At 41.8% G+C, this 17,879-nt stretch overlaps 1 protein-coding gene across 1 annotated transcript; it reads right to left on the bottom strand.

The window, feature by feature from the left end:
* Positions 1–11,548: 11,548 nt before the first annotated feature.
* On the bottom strand, positions 11,549–17,316 carry PABPC1L2B (poly(A) binding protein cytoplasmic 1 like 2B). Its single transcript, XM_017350009.4, has one exon. The coding sequence runs from the start codon at positions 16,458–16,460 to the stop codon at positions 15,858–15,860; it is 603 nt and encodes a 200-aa protein (XP_017205498.2). The 5' UTR covers positions 16,461–17,316; the 3' UTR covers positions 11,549–15,857.
* Positions 17,317–17,879: the final 563 nt, after the last annotated feature.

Here is a 17,879-nt window from a genome sequence, read left to right as displayed (position 1 = left end):
AACTATGCAACAGATAAAGGGTTAATAACCAGAATCTACAAAGAGATCAAGAAACTCCACAAAAACAAAACCAACAACCCACTTAAGAGATGGGCCAAGGACTTCAATAGACATTTTTCAAAAGAGGAAATCCAAATGGCCAACAGGCACATGAAAAAATGTTCAAGGTCACTAGCAATCAGGGAAATGCAAATCAAAAGCACAATGAGGTTTCACCTCACCCCGGTTAGAATGGCTCACATACAGAAATCTACCAACAACAGATGCTGGAGAGGATGTGGGGAAAAAGGGACACTAACCCACTGTTGGTGGGAATGCAAACTGGTCAAGCCACTATGGAAATCAGTCTGGAGATTCCTCAGAAACCTGAATATAACCCTACCGTTCGACCCAGCCATCCCACTCCTTGGAATTTACCCAAAGGAGTTTAAATTGATAAACAAAAAAGCGGTCTGCACCCTAATGTTTATTGCAGCACAATTCACAATAGCCAAGACCTGGAACCAACCTAAATGCCCATCAATGGTAGACTGGATAAAGAAATTATGGGATATGTATTCTTTAGAATACTATACCGCAGTAAGAAACAACGAAATCCAGTCATTTGCAACAAAATGGAGGAATCTGGAACACATCATGCTGAGTGAAGTAAGCCAGTCCCAAAGGGACAAATACCATATGTTCTCCCTGATCGGTGACAACTGACTGAACACCAAAAAGGAAACCTCCTGAAGTGAAATGGACACTATGAGAAATGGTGACTTGATCAGCATAGCCCTGACTGTTAATGGACAACTTAATACAATTTCCCTCATAGTATTTTTTTTTGTCTGTTCTACTTAATATGACTGGTTTAATTCTGTAATTATCACACAGTTATTCTTAAGTGTTGAAAATTAACTGAAATGTGATCCCTGTTAAACATAAGAGTGGGAATAAGAGAGGGAAGAGATGTATAATTTGGGGCATGCTCGGGCTGACTTGCCCCAATTGGTAGAGTTGGAAACATACTAGGGGATTCCAATTCAATCCCATCAAGGTGGCATGTGCCAATGCCATCCCACTATTCCAAGTGATCAATTTCAGTTCACAATTGATCATAATGAAAGGACTAAGAGTCAAAGGGAGCACATAAACAAGTCTAGTATCTGCTAACACTAACCGATAGAATAAATAAAGGGGAGAGTGATCCAACATGGGAAGTGAGATACTCAGCAGACTCATAGAATGGCAGATGTCCTAAATAGCACTCTGGCCTCAGAATCAGCCCTAAAGGCACTCGGATCTGGCTGAAAAGCCCATGAGAGTATTTCAGGCATGGAAAGCCAAGACACTCTGGCAAAAAGATCTCTGTGAGTGAGATCCCAGTGGAAAGAACAGGTCTTCAAAGAGGGAGGTGCCTTTCTCTGAAGGGAGGAGAGAACCTCCACTTTGACTATGACCTTGTCTAAACAAGATAAGAGTCGGAGAACTCAAGGGGCTTCCATAGCCTTGGAAACTCATGACTGGTGCATAGGGAGATTACTGATGCCATAAACAGGAGTGTCAATTTGTAAAGTCAACAACAGGAGTCACTGTGCACTTACTCCTCATGTAGGATCTCTGTCCTTAATGTGCTGTACACTGAGGCTTAATGCTATAACGAGTACTCAAACAGTATATTTCACTTTGTGTTTCTATGGGGGTGCAAACTGTTGAAATCTTTACTTAATGTACACTAAACTGATCTTCTGTTAAAAAAAAAAAAAGAAAAGAAACTATCAATTCCCAACTTGACTCTCACTGGGATTAAACATGACAATAGGTCTGATCTGATTTCATCATCATTTAAAAAAAAATCATCTATTATTTTTCACTTTATGTTTCTGTGTGGGAACAAACTGTTGAAATCCTTACTTAAGGTATACTAAGCTGATCTTCTGTATACTAAGATAATCGAAAATGAATCTTGATGTGAATGGAAGGGGAGAGGGAGTGGGAAAGGGGAGGGTGGTGGGTGGGAGGGACGGTATGGGGGGGAAAGCCATTGTAACCCATGAGACGTACTTTGGAAATTTATATTCATTAAATAAAAGATAAAAAAAAAATAAAAAAAAATAAAAAAAAATAAAAAAAATAAAAAATAAAAAAAAAAAGAAAGCTCATCTATTTGGTGCCTTTCCAATTTCTTGATGTAGGCACCTATTGATATAAACTTTCCTCTTAACACTGCTTTTACTGCGTCCCATAAGTTTTGGTATGTTGTGCTGTTATCCTCATTTACTTCCAGAAAATTTTTGATTTCTCTTTTAATTTCTTCTGTGACCCATTGTTCATTCAGGAGCATGTTGTTCAATCTCCATGTGCTTGCGTATGCTCTAGGGTTTCCTGATTTCCTAATTTCCAACTTCATTCCTTTATGGTCTGAGAAACTGCATGGTATGATTCTAATTCTTTTGAATTTGCTGAGACTTGCTTTATGGCCTCGCTGATAGAATAAAAAAGGGAGAGAACAATCCAACATGGGAAGTGAGATACACAGCAGACCCATAGAATGGCAGATGTCCTAAACAGCACTCTGGCCTCAGAATCAGCCCTTAAGGCATGCGGATCCACCTGAAAAGCCCATGAGAGTATTTCAGGCATGGAAAACAAAGACACTCTGGGGAAAAAAAAGACTTAAATGAAAGATCTCTGTGAGTGAGAGCCCAGTGGAAAGAATGGGCCATCAAAGAAGGAGGTACCTTTCTCTGAAGGGAGGAGAGAACTTCCACTTTGACCATGGCCTTGTCTAAATATGACAAGAGTTGGCGAACTCAAGAGGCTTCCATAGCCTTGGCAGCTCATGACAAGAGCCTAGGGTGATTACTGATGCCATAAACAAGAGTGTCAATTTGTTAAGTCAACAACAGGAGTCACTGTGCACTTACTCCTCATGTAGGATCTTTGTCCTTAGTGTGCTGTACATTGAGATTTAATGCTATAACTAGTACTCAAACAGTATTTTTCACTTTGTGTTTCCATGTGGGAGCAAACTGTTGAAATCTTTACTTAATGTATGCTAAACTGATCTTCTGTATATAAAAAGAATCAAAAATGAATCTTGATGTGAATGGAAGGGGAGAGGGAGTGGGAAAGGGGAGGGTTGCGGGTGGGAGTGACGTTATGGGGGGGGGAAGCCCTTGTAATCTATAAGCTGTACTTTGGAAATTTATATTCATTAAATGAAAGTTTAAAAAAATCAGAGAAGAAATCAACAGGATTGAATAAAAAAATACAAAAGATCAGCCAAACAAAGAGCTGGTTTTTTGGAAAAAAAAAAAATTGACACTCATTGGCCCAACTAACTAAAAAAGTAGATAAAAGACCCAAATCAATAAAAACAGAGATGAAAAAAGAAATGTAACAACAGACACCACAGAAATAAAAAGAATCATCAGAAATTACTACAAGGACCTGTATGCCAGCAAACAGGGAAATCTATCACAAATGAATAGATTCCTGGACACATGCAACCTACCTAAATTGAACCATGAAGGCCTAGAAAACCTAAACAGACCCATAACTGAGACAGAAATTGAATCAGTAATAAAGTCCCTCCCAAAAAGAAAAGACCAGGACCAAATGGATTCATTACTGTATTCTACCAGAAATTTAAAGAACTCCAATTCTTCTCAACCTATTCAGAGGGAATCCTCTCAAATTCTTTCTATGAAGCCAGCATCACCGTAATCCCTAAGCCTGAAAAAGATGCAGCATTGAAATAAAATTACAGACCAATATCCCTGGTGAACATAGATACAAAAATCCTCAATAAAATTCTGGCTAATAGAATGCAACAACACATCAGAAAGATCATCCACCCAGAACAAGTGGGATTTATCCTTGGTATGCAGGATGGTTCAATGTGTTCGCAAATCAATCAATGTGATACACCACATTAACACACTGAAGAAGAAAAACCATATGATTATTTCAATAGATTCAGAGAAAGCATTTAATAAAATACAACACCCTTTAATGATGAAAAATCTAAGTAAATTGGGTATAGAAGGAACATTCCTCAGTACAATCAAAGCAATTTATGAAAAACCCATGGCAAGCATCCTACTGAATGGGGAAATGTTGGAAGCATTTCCACTGAGATCTGGTACCAGACAGGGATGCCCACTCTCACCATTGCTATTCAATATAATGCTGGAATTTTTAGCCAGAGCTATTAGGCAAGAAAAAGAAATTAAAGGGATACAAATTGGAAAGGAAGAAGTCAAACCATCCCACTTTGAGATGATACAATTTTTATTTAGGGAATCCAAAGAACTCTACTAAGAGACTATTGGAACTCATAGAAGAGTTTGGCAAAGTAGAATGATATAAAATCAATGCACAATAATCAACAGACTTTGTGTACACAGGCAATTCCTTGGCTGAGATAGAACTGCTAAGACCAATCCCAAGCACAATAGCTACAAAAACAATCAAATACCTTGGAATAAACTTAACCAAGGATGTCAACGATCTCTACGATGAGAATTACAAAATCTTAAATAAAGAAATAGAAGAGGACACCAAAAAAATGGAAAAATCTTCCATACTCATAGATTGGAAAAATCAATATCATCAAAATGTCCATTCTCCCAAAAGCAATTTATAGATTCAATGCAATACCAATCAAGATACCAAAGACCTTCTTCTCAGATCTGGAGAAAATGATGCTGAAATTCATATGGAGGCACAAGAGACCTCGAATAGCTAAAGCAATCTTGTACAACAAAAACAAAGCTGGAGGCATCACAACACCAGATTTCAGGAATTACTACAGGGCAGTTGTAATCAAAACAACATGGTACTGGTACAGAAACAGATGGATAGACCAATGGAACAGAATAGAAACACCAGAAATCAATCCAAACATCTACAGCCAACTTATATTTGATCAAGGATCTAAAACCAATTCCTGGAGCGAGGACATTCTATTCAACAAATGGTGCTAGGAAAACTGGATTTCCACGTGTAGAAGCATGAAGCAAGACCCCTATCTTACACCTTACACAAAAATCCACTCAGCATGGATTAAAGATGTAAATATACGACCTGAAACCATCAAATTATTAGAGAACATTGGAGAAACCCTGCAAGATATAGGCACTAGCAAAGACTTCTTGGAAAAGACCCTGGAGTCACAGGCAGTCAAAGCCAAAATTAACATTTAAGATTACATCAAATTGAGAAGTTTCTGTACTGCAAAAGAAATAGGAAAGTTAAGAGGCAACTACAGAATGGGAAAAAATATAGGCAAACTATACAACCAATAAAGGATTATTATTCAAAATCTACAAAGAGAACAAGATACTCCATAACAACCAAACAACCAACCCATTTAAGAGGTGGGCCAAGGACCTCAATAGACATTTTTCAAAAGAGGAAATCCAAATGATCAACAGGCACATGAAAAAATGTTCAAGATCACTAGCCATCAGGGAAATGCAAATCAAAACCACAATGAGGTTTCACCTCACCCCGGTTAGAATGGCTCACATACAGAAATCTACCAACAATAGATGCTGGAGAGGATGTGGGGAAAAAGGGACACTAACCCACTGTTGGTGGGAATGCAAACTGGTCAAGCCACTATGGAAGTCAGTCTGGAGATTCCTCAGAAACCTGAATAGAACCCTACCATTCAACCCAGCCATCCCACTCCTTGGAATTTACCCAAAGGAAATGAAATTGGCAAACAAAAAAGCGGTCTGCAGCCTAATGTTTATTGCAGCTCAATTCACAATAGCTAAGACCTGGAACCAACCCAAATGCCCATCAACAGTAGACTGGATAAAGAAATTATGGGACATGTACTCTATAGAATACTATACAGCAGTCAAAAACAAGGAAACCCGGTCATTTGCAACAAGATGGAGGAATTTGGAAAACATCATGCTGAGTGAATTAAGCCAGTCCCAAAGGGACAAATATCATATGTTCTCCCTGATAGGCAACAACTAACTGAGCACCAAAAAGGAAACCTGTTGAAGTGAAATGGACACTATGAGAAACGGTGACTTGATCAGCCTTTGCCCTGACTGTTGATGAACAACTTAATACATTATCCCTCTTAGTATTTTTTTGTTTGTTCTACTTAATACTTTTGGTTGAATACTGTAATCAATACATAGTTATTCTCAAGTGTTGAAAGTTAACTGAAAAGTGATTGCTGTTAAATATAAGAGTGGGAATAAGAGAGGGAAGAGATGTGCAATTCGGGACATGCTCAAGCTGACCCAGTTATTCTTAGGTGTTCAAATTTAACTTAAAAGTGATCCCTGTTAAATATAAGAGTGAGAATAAAAGAGGGAGGAGATGTATACTTCCGCACATGCTCACTTGGATTTACCCCTAATGGTAGAGTTGGAAATGTGCCTGGGGATTCCAACTCCATCCCATCAAGGTGGCATGTACCAATGCCATCTGACTAGTCAAAGTGATCAGTTTCCATTCAGAATTCATCATAATGATAGGATTATTGTCAAAGGGATCACATAAACAAGACAAGTGTCTGTTAATAATAACAGATAGAATTAAAAAGGAGAGAACAATCCAACATGGGAAGCGGGATACACAGCAGACTCATAGAATGGCAGATGTCCTAAACAGCACTCTGGCCTCAGCATTAGCCCTTAAGGCATTCGGATCTGACTGAAAAGCCCATGAGAGTATTTCAGGCATGGAAAGCCAAGACACCCTGGGGAAAAAAATGACTTAAATGAAAGATCTCTGCAAGTGAGATCCCAGCGGAAAGAATGGGCCATCAAAGAAGGAGGTACCTTTCTCTGAAGGGAGGAGAGAACTTCCACTTTGACCATGGCCTTGTCTAAATATGATCAGAGTTGGCGAACTCAAGAGGCTTCCATAGCCTTGGCAGCTCATGACAAGAGCCTCAGGTGATTACTGACTTCATAAATAAGGGTGTCAATTGTTAAACCAACAACAAGTCACTGTGCACTTCCTCCTCATGTAGGATCTCTTTCCTTAATGTGTTGTACTATGTGAATTAATGGTATAACTAGCACTCAAACAGTACTTTATACTTAGTGTTTCTGTGTGGGTGCAAACTGTTGAAATCTTTACTTAGTATATACTAAATTGATCTTCTATATATAAAGATAATTGAAAATGAATCTTGATGTGAATGGAATGGGAGAGGGAGTGGGAGATGGGTTGGTTGTGGGTGGCAGTTTTTTTTTTTAGCTTTTATTTAATGAATATAAATTTCCAAAGTACAGCTTATGGATTACAATGGCTTCCCCCCCATAACTTCCCTCCCACCTGCAACCCTCCCCTTTCCCTCTCCCTCCCCCCTTCCATTCACATCAAGATTCATTTTCAATTCTCTTTACATACAGAAGATCAGTTTAGCATATATTAAGTAAAGATTTCTACTTTATCCATTTTAGTATTTTTTTTGTTCTAGTACTATTGGTGGGAGTTTTTATCTGGGGAAAAAGCCACTGTAATCCAAAAGCTGTACTTTGGAAATTTAGATTTAATAAATAAAGTCCAAAACAAATAAATAAATAAAGTATAATCACTTTTCTATATACCAACAATAAACATTTACAATTTGAAATTAAAAACACTACAGCATCTACAATAGCACACCCAGAAATGAACTACATAGATACAAGCATCATAAACTAGTGCAAGATCTATATGATGGAAATTACAAATCTCTGACAAAATAAAAACTAAATAAATTGAGAGATATTCTATGTTCATGAATAAAAACACTCAATATTGTCAGGATATCAGTTGTTTCCATCTTGATTTCTACATTCAATACAATCTTAACAAAAAATTCCCTGATAAAGAATTTTTATCAGCTTGCACTGTGGCTCCCTAGGCTAATCCTCCGCCTGTGGCACTGGCACTCCAGGTTCTAATCCTGGTTGGAGCGCCGGATTCTGTCACGGTTGCTCCTCTTCCAGTCCAGCTCTCTGTTGTGGCCCGGGAATGCAGTGGAGGATGGCCCAGGTGATTGGGGCCTGCACCTCCATGAGAGACCAGGAGGAGGCACCTGGCTCCTGGCTTCTGATCGGCACAGCGCACTGGCCGTAGCAGCGATTTGGAGGGTGAACTAACAGAAGGAAGACCTTTCTCTCTGTCTCTCTCACTAACTCTGCCTGTCAAAAAGAAAAAGAAAAAAAGAATTTTTATCCAAAATACACATGCATTGAATCATCACATATTATAATCATGTACAATTTCCATGTGTCTTTTAAAACCATTTAAATTAAACTTACATTAAAAAATGAAGTATTCCCAGGGCCGACGCTGTGGTACAGCGGTTTTTTTTTTATTTAGTAAATATAAAATTTCCAAAGTACAGTTAATGGATTACAATGGCTTCCCCCCCATAATTTCCCTCCCACTCACACCCCTCCCATCTCCCGCTCCCTCTCCCATTCCATTCACATCAAGATTCATTTTCAATTATCTTTATATACAGAAGATCGATTTAGTATATATTAAGTAAAGATTTCAACAGTTTGCACCCACACAAAAACACAAAGTGTAAAATACTGTTTCAGTACTAGTTATAGCATTACTTCACATTGGACAACACACTAAGGACAGATCCCACATGAGAAGTACACAGTGACTCCTGTTGTTGACTTAACAATTTGACACTCTTGTTTATGGCGTCAGTAATCTCCCTAGACTCTAGTCATGAGTTGCCAAGGCTATGGAAGCCTTTTGAGTTCGCCAACTTCGATCTTATTCCGACAGGGTCATAGTCAAAGTGGAAGTTCTCTCCTTCCTTCAGAGAAAGTTACCTCCTTCTTTGATGGAGCCCTGTTCTTTCCACTGGGATCTCACTTGCAGAGATCTTTCATTTAGGTCTTCCCTTTTTTTTCCCCCCAGGGTGTCTTGGCTTTCCATGCCTAAAATACTCTCATGGGCTCTTCAGCCATATCCGAATGCCTTAAGGGCTGATTCTGAGGCCAGAATGCTGTAAACATCTGGCATTCTATGAGTCTGGTTACAGTGGTTTTTAGCTTTGACCTGAAGCATTGGCATCCCATATGGGCACTGGTTCGAGTCCGGCTTCCAGTACTCTTCTCATGGCTGAATGGAAACATTTCAATGCGTCTCATAGATACACACACACACACACACACACCACATCACATCACATCGCATTTTCATTATTAGTTGATATATTTCTGATGGGCATGTTGGTTGAGCATACATTGTCGGAGCACATAAAAGAGAAATTCCAAGGATTCTATCATATAGCATCAATAAGGGGCCAGTCATATGACTCATCTGGTTAATTTGATGCTTGTGGTATCAGCATCCCATAGTGGAATGCTGGTCTGAGTCCTGGTTGCTCTGCTTCTAATTTCCCTGCTATAGCCTGGGAAAGCAATAGAAGATGGCTCAAATGCTTGGGTCACTGTCACTTACAAGGGAGACCCGTATAGTGTTCTAGGCTCCTGGATTTGACTTGGCCCATCCACAGATGTTGCAGCTATTTTGGAAGTGAACCAGCAGATGGAAGACCTCTTTCTCTTTATGTCTCACCCTCTCTCTCTGTCTCTGTCCTTCAAATAAGTCAACAAATCTTTCAAAAAATAGAGCAACAATAAAGAGGGGGAAAAGTTGATTATGTTGATCAGTATATATTGTGTATTGTATTGAAATTCTATACTACATCCCATAAATACACAATTATTGTTAATTTTTTAATATTTTAAAAAGTAAATAAAAAAGTAAAACACTCAAGGGCTTCTACCTTTATGAACTGTTCAGTGGTACGTGGCATGTGGAAATACTCCTTCTAAAGTGAAGGACAAGTTGTTACATCTAGTTCCTTCAATAACTAAGAAAGAGGCATGGAGGCAACACATTCCTCATTTGAGTGTGTTACTGTGATCCACTGATGGATTGGTCTAAACAACTTGTAATTTTAGTGGGATCCAGAACAAGCAGAAGTTCTATAGCAAGCCCAGTCTGTCCTTCAAGCTGCTTTGCCACTTGGGCTATATGATCAATAGGTCCACTGGTGTTTGAAGTGTCAATGGCAGATACAGATTCTGTTTGGAACCTTTGGCAGGCCCCTATATGTGAAGTGATGCATAATCTTTTAGCAGTTTGGGGAAAAGCACTGCCATTATCTGAGCAAGAATACTCTCCTTTTCAGATACAGCTCTGGTGCTGTTCCTGAGTCTTAGTAGAAACTAAGGACTTCTTATGGGGCACCAAGTCATGTGATCTAAACTTCCCATCATAGACTTGGTTGTATCTAACCCACCAAAACATAAAGTTGGGTATGCACATCAATGCTCTATCATGTGGGGTATTTGTGATAATGCCTGATTAGACCCTGAAGGCCAAAGTAAATTACATGAAGAAGTGCTTCAAATGTCCATGGCCCCCACTCTTGCTATACTTTTTTCTCTAATTTTCTTGTTTTCCAACTTGTGAACAAAAATTGTTAGTCAGTCTCAGGTTTAGCATTGTGGCACAGTGGGAATCTTATGGTTCGAGTCCCAATCACTCCATTTCTGATCCAACTCCCTGCTAATGTGCTTGAGAAAGCAGCAGAAGATGGCCCAAGTACTTGGACCCCTGCCATCATGTGGCAGGCCCAAAAGGAGTTCCAGGCTCCTGGCATCTGCCTGGCCCAGCCACAGCCATTGGGCCCATTTGGGAATGAGCCAGCAGGTGGAAGAATGAAAGAGAACTACCCTTTTTCTCTCCCTGTCTCTCTCTCTCCCTCCTCTTTAACTCCACCTTTCAAATGAATAAATCTTAAAAGAAATTGTTGGAGGGGCTGGTGCTGTGGCACAGTAGGTTAATCCTCCAACTGCGGTGCCGGCATCCTATATGGGATTCTAGTCCCAGCTGCTCCTCTTTCCATCCAGCTCTCTGCTATGGCTTTGGGAAAGCAGTAGAAGATGGCCCAAGTGCTTGCACCCCTGCACCCACGTGGGAGACTCAGAAAAAGCTGCTGGCTCCTGGTTTCAGATCGGCACAGCTCTGGCCATTAGGGCCATTTGGGGAGTGAATCAGTGGACAGAAGACCTTTCTCTCTGTCTCGCCCTCTCACTGTCTGTAACTTTACCTCTCAAATAAATAAAATCTTTTAAAAAAACTGTTGGACTTTTAAGCTCCCGTAATCATGCATGTGAATTTCCAAAATAAATCTCCTCAAAAAAAGAGAACATACTGTTTCCAATTTCTATGAGGAGCACTAATATGGACATCTCACTTTTTAAATGTGCATGTATAATTACATACATGAAAATCTGAAAATTCATACAACAAAATTTTAAATATGATTTTTACCTAGTGCTAAGATTATGCTTGTGTTCCACATTCTTCACTCTGTTTAGCAATATGTTATGATTATCTCCAGCATTTGTTTGCCTAGCAAACAGAAATAAAAGTAAAATGTTATTGCAAGTAAAATTTTAAAATGTAAATTATATTTTATTCACTGAAAACAGAAAAATTAAAATACTTACACTCAGTTCAGAGCCTTGTGCAGAGAACTATAGACACTTTTAAAACAGAAATAATTAGTTATAGGTGAAAGTTGAAACAACATTATAAGTGAAAATTTGAGCACAGAGTCTAAGTTTTAAAAATGCTTTATGATTTTTTTCCTGCTGTTTTTATTCTAGAAGAATTTACTAGGGAAACAATTATGGATGTGACTGTAAATTTTAGTAAAATGTAGTCATCATACTAGCCTGAAATTAAAGGGAGAACTGAACACAAAGAAAATTTCTGAGAATGTAGGCATGAAAAATGAGTCACCCCATACACACAATAAAATGACTAAAGACCATTGTAAAAGATGTGAAAGAATAAATATGAAAATCCCTGAGGTTAATTTATTATTGAGTAAATATTCTGAAACATTGTAAATTTGTAATGCATCATTTGGTATCTTATATACAAGAAATATATATAAAAATTATAATATGAAATAATATATATCATACATTCCTGAAAAGGAACAGGCCAACACGTTAAAAGCAGCAATAAAAATAGCTACAAGTAGTTTTAAATTCCTTTCCTTATAATCAGAAATTGCAGCTATTTTATAACAAATTTTAGTATAATTTTTAAAGTGTGTAAAGATTAATATAATATATACTACATAGCAGCAATGAGATATTTAAATTTCTGTAAGAATGCTCATGAAACAACTTAATAGAAGCAGTGTTTTATGTATTGAAATATTCTTAGCAGTTTTCCTTTGAATGAGGAAAAATTAGAAACACATATAAATTCATCAAAATTGGAGGACAGAAGATGAAGCCTATGATAGTAGACTTAACAGCACAGACCAAAAGGTTGACAATTTTATACAATTTTAGAAGAATGACAGGTGATTTTTGTTTCCTTTATTTTATCTGCCCATGTTATTTAATTTCTTTTTAAAACGAACATATTATTTAAATAGCAAGCAAAACCTTTTTTTTAAATTTGGAAAGCAAAAAATGAGGTATAATTTTGTAGCATTATCTTGGCAAAAGAAAAAAATAAAGTTTATGATAACCAGGGAGGAACCTGCATAAGAAACCTGTAATGTGTTGTTGGAAATGCAAACTGATATATCAAAGCTACTTGATGGTACAGCTAAAGAACTTTAAAAGGCTTCTACTTTTCAATTACACATTTAGGTATTTATCTTTAGTAAATAATACTATAAAGTGCTTCTGAAAAATTACCACAGATTTGAATTTATCAGGTAAGTAGATCAGAAACCATTTTAAACTCCAAAGTGAATTAACACTTAAACAAAAATTCTGATCCTCCTACACAATGGCAGTGAATTATGGGAGAATATCAAATAGCAAAAGATGTTTTAGATGTATTTACAATATATTGAAAGGGAAATTTACAATAAACTAAATGTACTGAATTTACAATCAGTGCAGAATACATTCTTTATAATTTTGTGTTTAAAATTGTCATATAGGCAAAGCACGTAAGGCATAAATAATCTCTTTAAAGTGATCTTGTCGGGGACCCACCTTGTGGCGTAGTGGTTAAGCTGTTGTCAGCTACACCAGCAACCCACGTGGGTTGCTATCCAGCTCCCTGCTAATGCACCTGTGAAGGCAGCAGAAAGACGACCCAAGTACTTGGCTGCTGCCACACATATGGGAAACCTGGATGGAATTCCTAGCTCTTGGCTTCCATTTGACTCTGCCCTGGCTGTCATGGCCATATAGGGAATGAACCACCAGATGGAAGATCTCTCTCTCTCTCCCTCCCTGTAATTCTGCCTTTAAAATAAATGATTTTAAAATATGCTTTAAAGTACTTTTGTATATTTAATGTGAATGCCTTCTTTTAAAGCAATACATTTGTGAAATTAAATAACAAAAAACCCACAAACCTAATCAATTAATTGTAAGTTAAAAATACTAATATAAAAATGACCAGGGAAATACATATTCTCTTGTACTGTTGGCTGGCATGAACTTTATAGAAAATGCATGTGGAAACAAAAAGAAAGGCATACAAGGCAATGAAGGATATCTCTAGGTGTCAGCAAACATTCAGCTACAATTCTATTCCTCATAAATTTAATCTTACTAGGAGAAAGCCAGAACCATTGAAACTACATCAAGGGACTGGATTTTAGAAATTATAGCTCATTCATAAAATGATTCATAAAGTGGGACATTAAGAAAAAGTATTTTTTGGAAAGATGAGACCAACCTGATATGGAGAAAATATCCCCAAAAACATTTATTCTATATTAATCTGGGATTTATTATTTGTGCATATGTTGCAAGCGTTTCAAAGGCATTTTTTTGTTAAGGGAATGGATTAAGAATGATTGTTTACATATTTCCTTACTAATATTTATTTCAATGTCTTTTAAATGAGAACCTATTATTTGCGTGAAGATAAATATTTAAAATAAAAAAGTCCTATTACCCTGATCAAATAATAGAGGAGTTCAGAAGTGATTGTCATACACAGTCCAGATACTGTCTAGGTGTCCAGGTCCTCTCACAGTATGTGTGCACACTATGAGTGTAAACCATCACTCTCTCATTGAGTGTCCACTAACTATTAAGCAAACAAAAACCTTCCACATCCTTGAAAGTTTCAATTCCACTTTTAACAACGTTAGCTCAGGAAATAATCCTGAATGTAAGCAAAATGTATGTAGTATAATACTTCTGGCAGTTTTTTTTTGGGGGGGGTAGAAAACAATCCATATGTTCAACAAAGAGGAAATACTTAAAACAAAAAAAAGCATTTCTATATCCAAAAAAAAATTCAGATATGTACATATCTTTCTAACTAGTCCATCAATGCACAGGAACATTAAATAGCCATGGAAAATATTTTAGAAGAATATTTAATGACATGAAAGGAAGTTCAAGAATATCTATACATCTATATCTATATATTTATGTGTGAAAAAGCAGATATTGAAACAGTATATACATTAAATTCACATATATATCACATGAAAAAACAGGAAAGATACACATGAAAACGTTTCAGTAGGGTATAGGTAATAATTAGGATTGATTACTGGTGACATTACTTTTCTTCTGTTAACTTGTCTGCTTTGTGATATTTTCTTCCTGCAATAAAGCTGAATTATTTTTCTGACAACAAGAAAACGGATAGGAAGTGGGCACAGGGGAAATGGGTGAGTTAACAGTGTTCAAGTCCAGCAAAACAACCAAGGACAGCAAAGTACCATTTGTAGCCCATCAAGCTGGCCAAGATACACACGCAAGCACGCGAGCGCACACGCGCACGCGTGCACACACACACACACACGTTACAGTGAGCAGGAGACTGTGCAGGGGAAATGGGCATACACTTTTTACTAGCTGCGCTGGCTGGCACAAGTGCAACTCGGCACAATGCTTATGAAGGGGGGCCTTTTGGCAACACACAGGAAGTCTTTAAAACGTCTATATGTGGATCCTGCAAGTCCACAGTTGGGGAGACCATCTAGGATGCTAGCAAAGATTTGGCTTGACAAGGAAGGATTCGCTCATCAGAGCACGCAGTGTTGGCTTCAAACGCAGGGAAAAGAACTAGGCACCACCTGAATGTCCAACAATGCGGGAATGATTACAGAAATGTTAAGGTCCATGGATACACTGGAGCACTCTGCAGGCACTGAAGATGACGTTTCATAAGCCTGTTGAATAACATGGAAAGAAGTTCATGGGCTGATTTTCGTTTGGTTTTAGTTGCTGAAAAAGCCGGTTAAGAAACACCACATAACATGAATCATTCTACAACAGATGTTAAAAGGGAAGGTGGGGTGGGGGTGAGGAAGACAGCGAGAGGGGGTGGGGAGAGAGCCTGGGACAACATCACAGCAAGAAGGTAAAAGTGGTTCTCTCTGGGTGGTAGGGCCAGGGGGAGCAAATACTCTCTTGGGTTTCCCTCATCTGATTTCCTTCTCCTTCAGGATAGTTTTACCATGACATTGTTACCGCCTGCGCAGTAAACAAAGCAAGAAAGAAAACGGTTTTTAAACCAGACCACAGGGAGAAGAGGCAGCCTTTAACCTATCCAATGGCACCTATTAATAAGAGTATTCACAATGTCCTTGGTGGGGTAGGGGGAAGAGGCAGGGAGGGGAGAGGAGAGAGGGAGCAAGGGTGGGGGGCATTAGGGACAGCGGGGGGGGGGGTTGGAGGGAGGGGCGAAAGAGGGGAGAAGGACAGGGTTGGAGGAGAGGGGAAGGAAAGAGAGAGACCTGCACTCCCAATACAATACACTGCTGGTGGGTTGGGGTGGGGGGGTGGGGGGGTTGTAAACCGGGTGGGAGCCAAGATTTGGCTCTGCTGGCTGGATGCTCCTGGATGTGTTTATCGCAAGGTGGCCTCCTCATCGGTGTCTTCCTCGAAATCCTTGACGTCAGCACTGGTGGACTGCCTGGCCCAGGCTCCCCTTTCGGCCTCTCGCTCTTTGTGGGACTTGAATCTGCCGACGAAAATTTTGCGGTAGTTAAGGAACATGCCATTCATTGCATCTATGGCCCTTTCGGCCGACTCCTGCTTCTGGAAGTGCACGAACCCATAGCCCTTGGGCCCCTTTTCGTCGCAGGCCACTTTGCAGGAGAGGATGTTGCCGAAGGCTGAGAAGATGTTGTACAACGCCTTGTTGTCAATGGTCTTGCCCAGGTTCTTGATGAAGACGTTGCCCACCCCGCTCTTGCGGAGCGAGGGGTCCCTCTGGGACCACATGATGCGCACCGGCCTGCCCTTTATGACATCGAAATTCAGGGTCTCCAGGGCCCGCTTGGCGTCCACCGGTTGCTGGTAGTTGACATACGCGTAGCCCAAAGAGCGGCGGGTGATCTTGTCCCTGCAGATGCGGATGGAGAGAATGGGCCCGGCTGGGCTGAACTTCTCGTAGAGCATTGCCTCGGTCACTTCGGGGTGCAGATCGCCCACGTACAGCGAGGCCATGGGAAAGTCTGGGTTCCCCTCCGAGCCCCCGCCCGTCTCCGCATCTGCATCCGCGGCAGCGGCGGCCGCCGCCGCCGCCGCCGCCGCCGCCGCCGCTACGGCCGCCGCTACCTCCTCGTCCGCATCTGCGTCCGCATCCGCATCCGCATCCGCATCCGGATCCGCATTCGCCTCCCCCAAGGGGGGCGCCGCAGCCTCTGCTGCTGCGGCGGCGGCGGCGGCTTCTGCCGAGCTGGCCGCCGCCGCCGCCGCCGCCGCCACCCGGGCGGCCTCCGCCTCCTCCCCTGCCAGGGCGGCCGCCGCCTCCCCCAGGGTGGCCGCCGCCTCCTCTACCGAGGCCTCGGCCTCCACCTCAGCCTCCACCTCGGCTTCCGCCTCCGCCACGGAGGCCTCCGCCACCGCTTCTGCCACGGTCGCCGCCGCAGCCTCCGCCGCCGCCGCCGCCGCTGCCGCCGCCGCCGCCGCCACTGTCGCCGCTGTCGCCACGATCGCCGCTGCCGCCGGGCCGCTGCCGCGACCTCCCTTCCCGCGAGCTGGGGGGCGGAGAGGCGGGGGAGGGCACGAGGGCCGGGGGCTGCCGGGGCCCGGGCCGGGGGCGCGAGCGGCAGCTGGGGCCCCGAGCCGGCCGAACTGACGAGTCCAAGTCACCTGGGATGGCAAGCGCGGCCAGGAGCGCGCCGGTGCAGTCGCCGCAGCCCGCAGCCCCGCAGCCTGCTGCTGGTGCCGCCGCCGCTTGGTCGTGGGCTGGCGTGCGGGGCGCGGGCGGGCGCGTGTGGTGGGGGGCGGGGGGTGTTGGCGTCTGTGGTCCGGGCAGCTGGGAAGGCTTCTGTCTCTTTGGTTCCCCCTGTGGCTGCTGCGGGGCTGCGGGGCTGCGGGGCCGCGGGCGGTGGGAGGGGGCGGGAGCCGGGAACCCGGAACGCGAGGCTGCGGGTAGGGGTGAAGTGGGGGTGGCGGTGAGGACGTGCTCAGCTTCCCGGGTCTCCGGCACATCTATGGAGAGACGCCGCGCGGGGCGGGGGGGGGGGGGGGCGCTGCCGTGGACGCAGCGAATACAGGGTCCACTCGGGCCGGGTGGGGGGACGATTTTGTCCCCCGCGTCCCCATAATGGAACATCTCAATGATTCCATCAAGTGCCTTGCAAGGGAGGGGTAGAGCGGCCTTGAGGATAAGCTTGCCAGGCCTAGACAAAGCCAAGAATCATAGTTTGCGCACTTTGAGGGGTTCCCCACAAGAAGCGCGCACAGTCTCCAACATCTACACTGCCACCACCCAGGAAGGAACTCCCAGTCTGAGGCTCCCAATCTCCCCACCCATTTCCTGAGAGAGAGAGAGAGAGAGAGAGAGAGAGAGCGCGAGCGAGCGCACTCTCGCCCTTTCCCAGCTCTGTCCCTCCTCCGCGACACAAGGGAACCAGAATC

The sequence above is a fragment of the Oryctolagus cuniculus genome, chromosome X (genome assembly GCF_051225735.1).
Source record: "Oryctolagus cuniculus isolate XC-2025 breed Fujian yellow rabbit chromosome X, ASM5122573v1, whole genome shotgun sequence".
Taxonomy (NCBI): Eukaryota; Metazoa; Chordata; class Mammalia; order Lagomorpha; family Leporidae; genus Oryctolagus; species Oryctolagus cuniculus.
The sequence above is the reverse complement of the archived record's forward strand: the minus strand, read 5'-3'. Positions and strand labels throughout refer to the sequence as shown.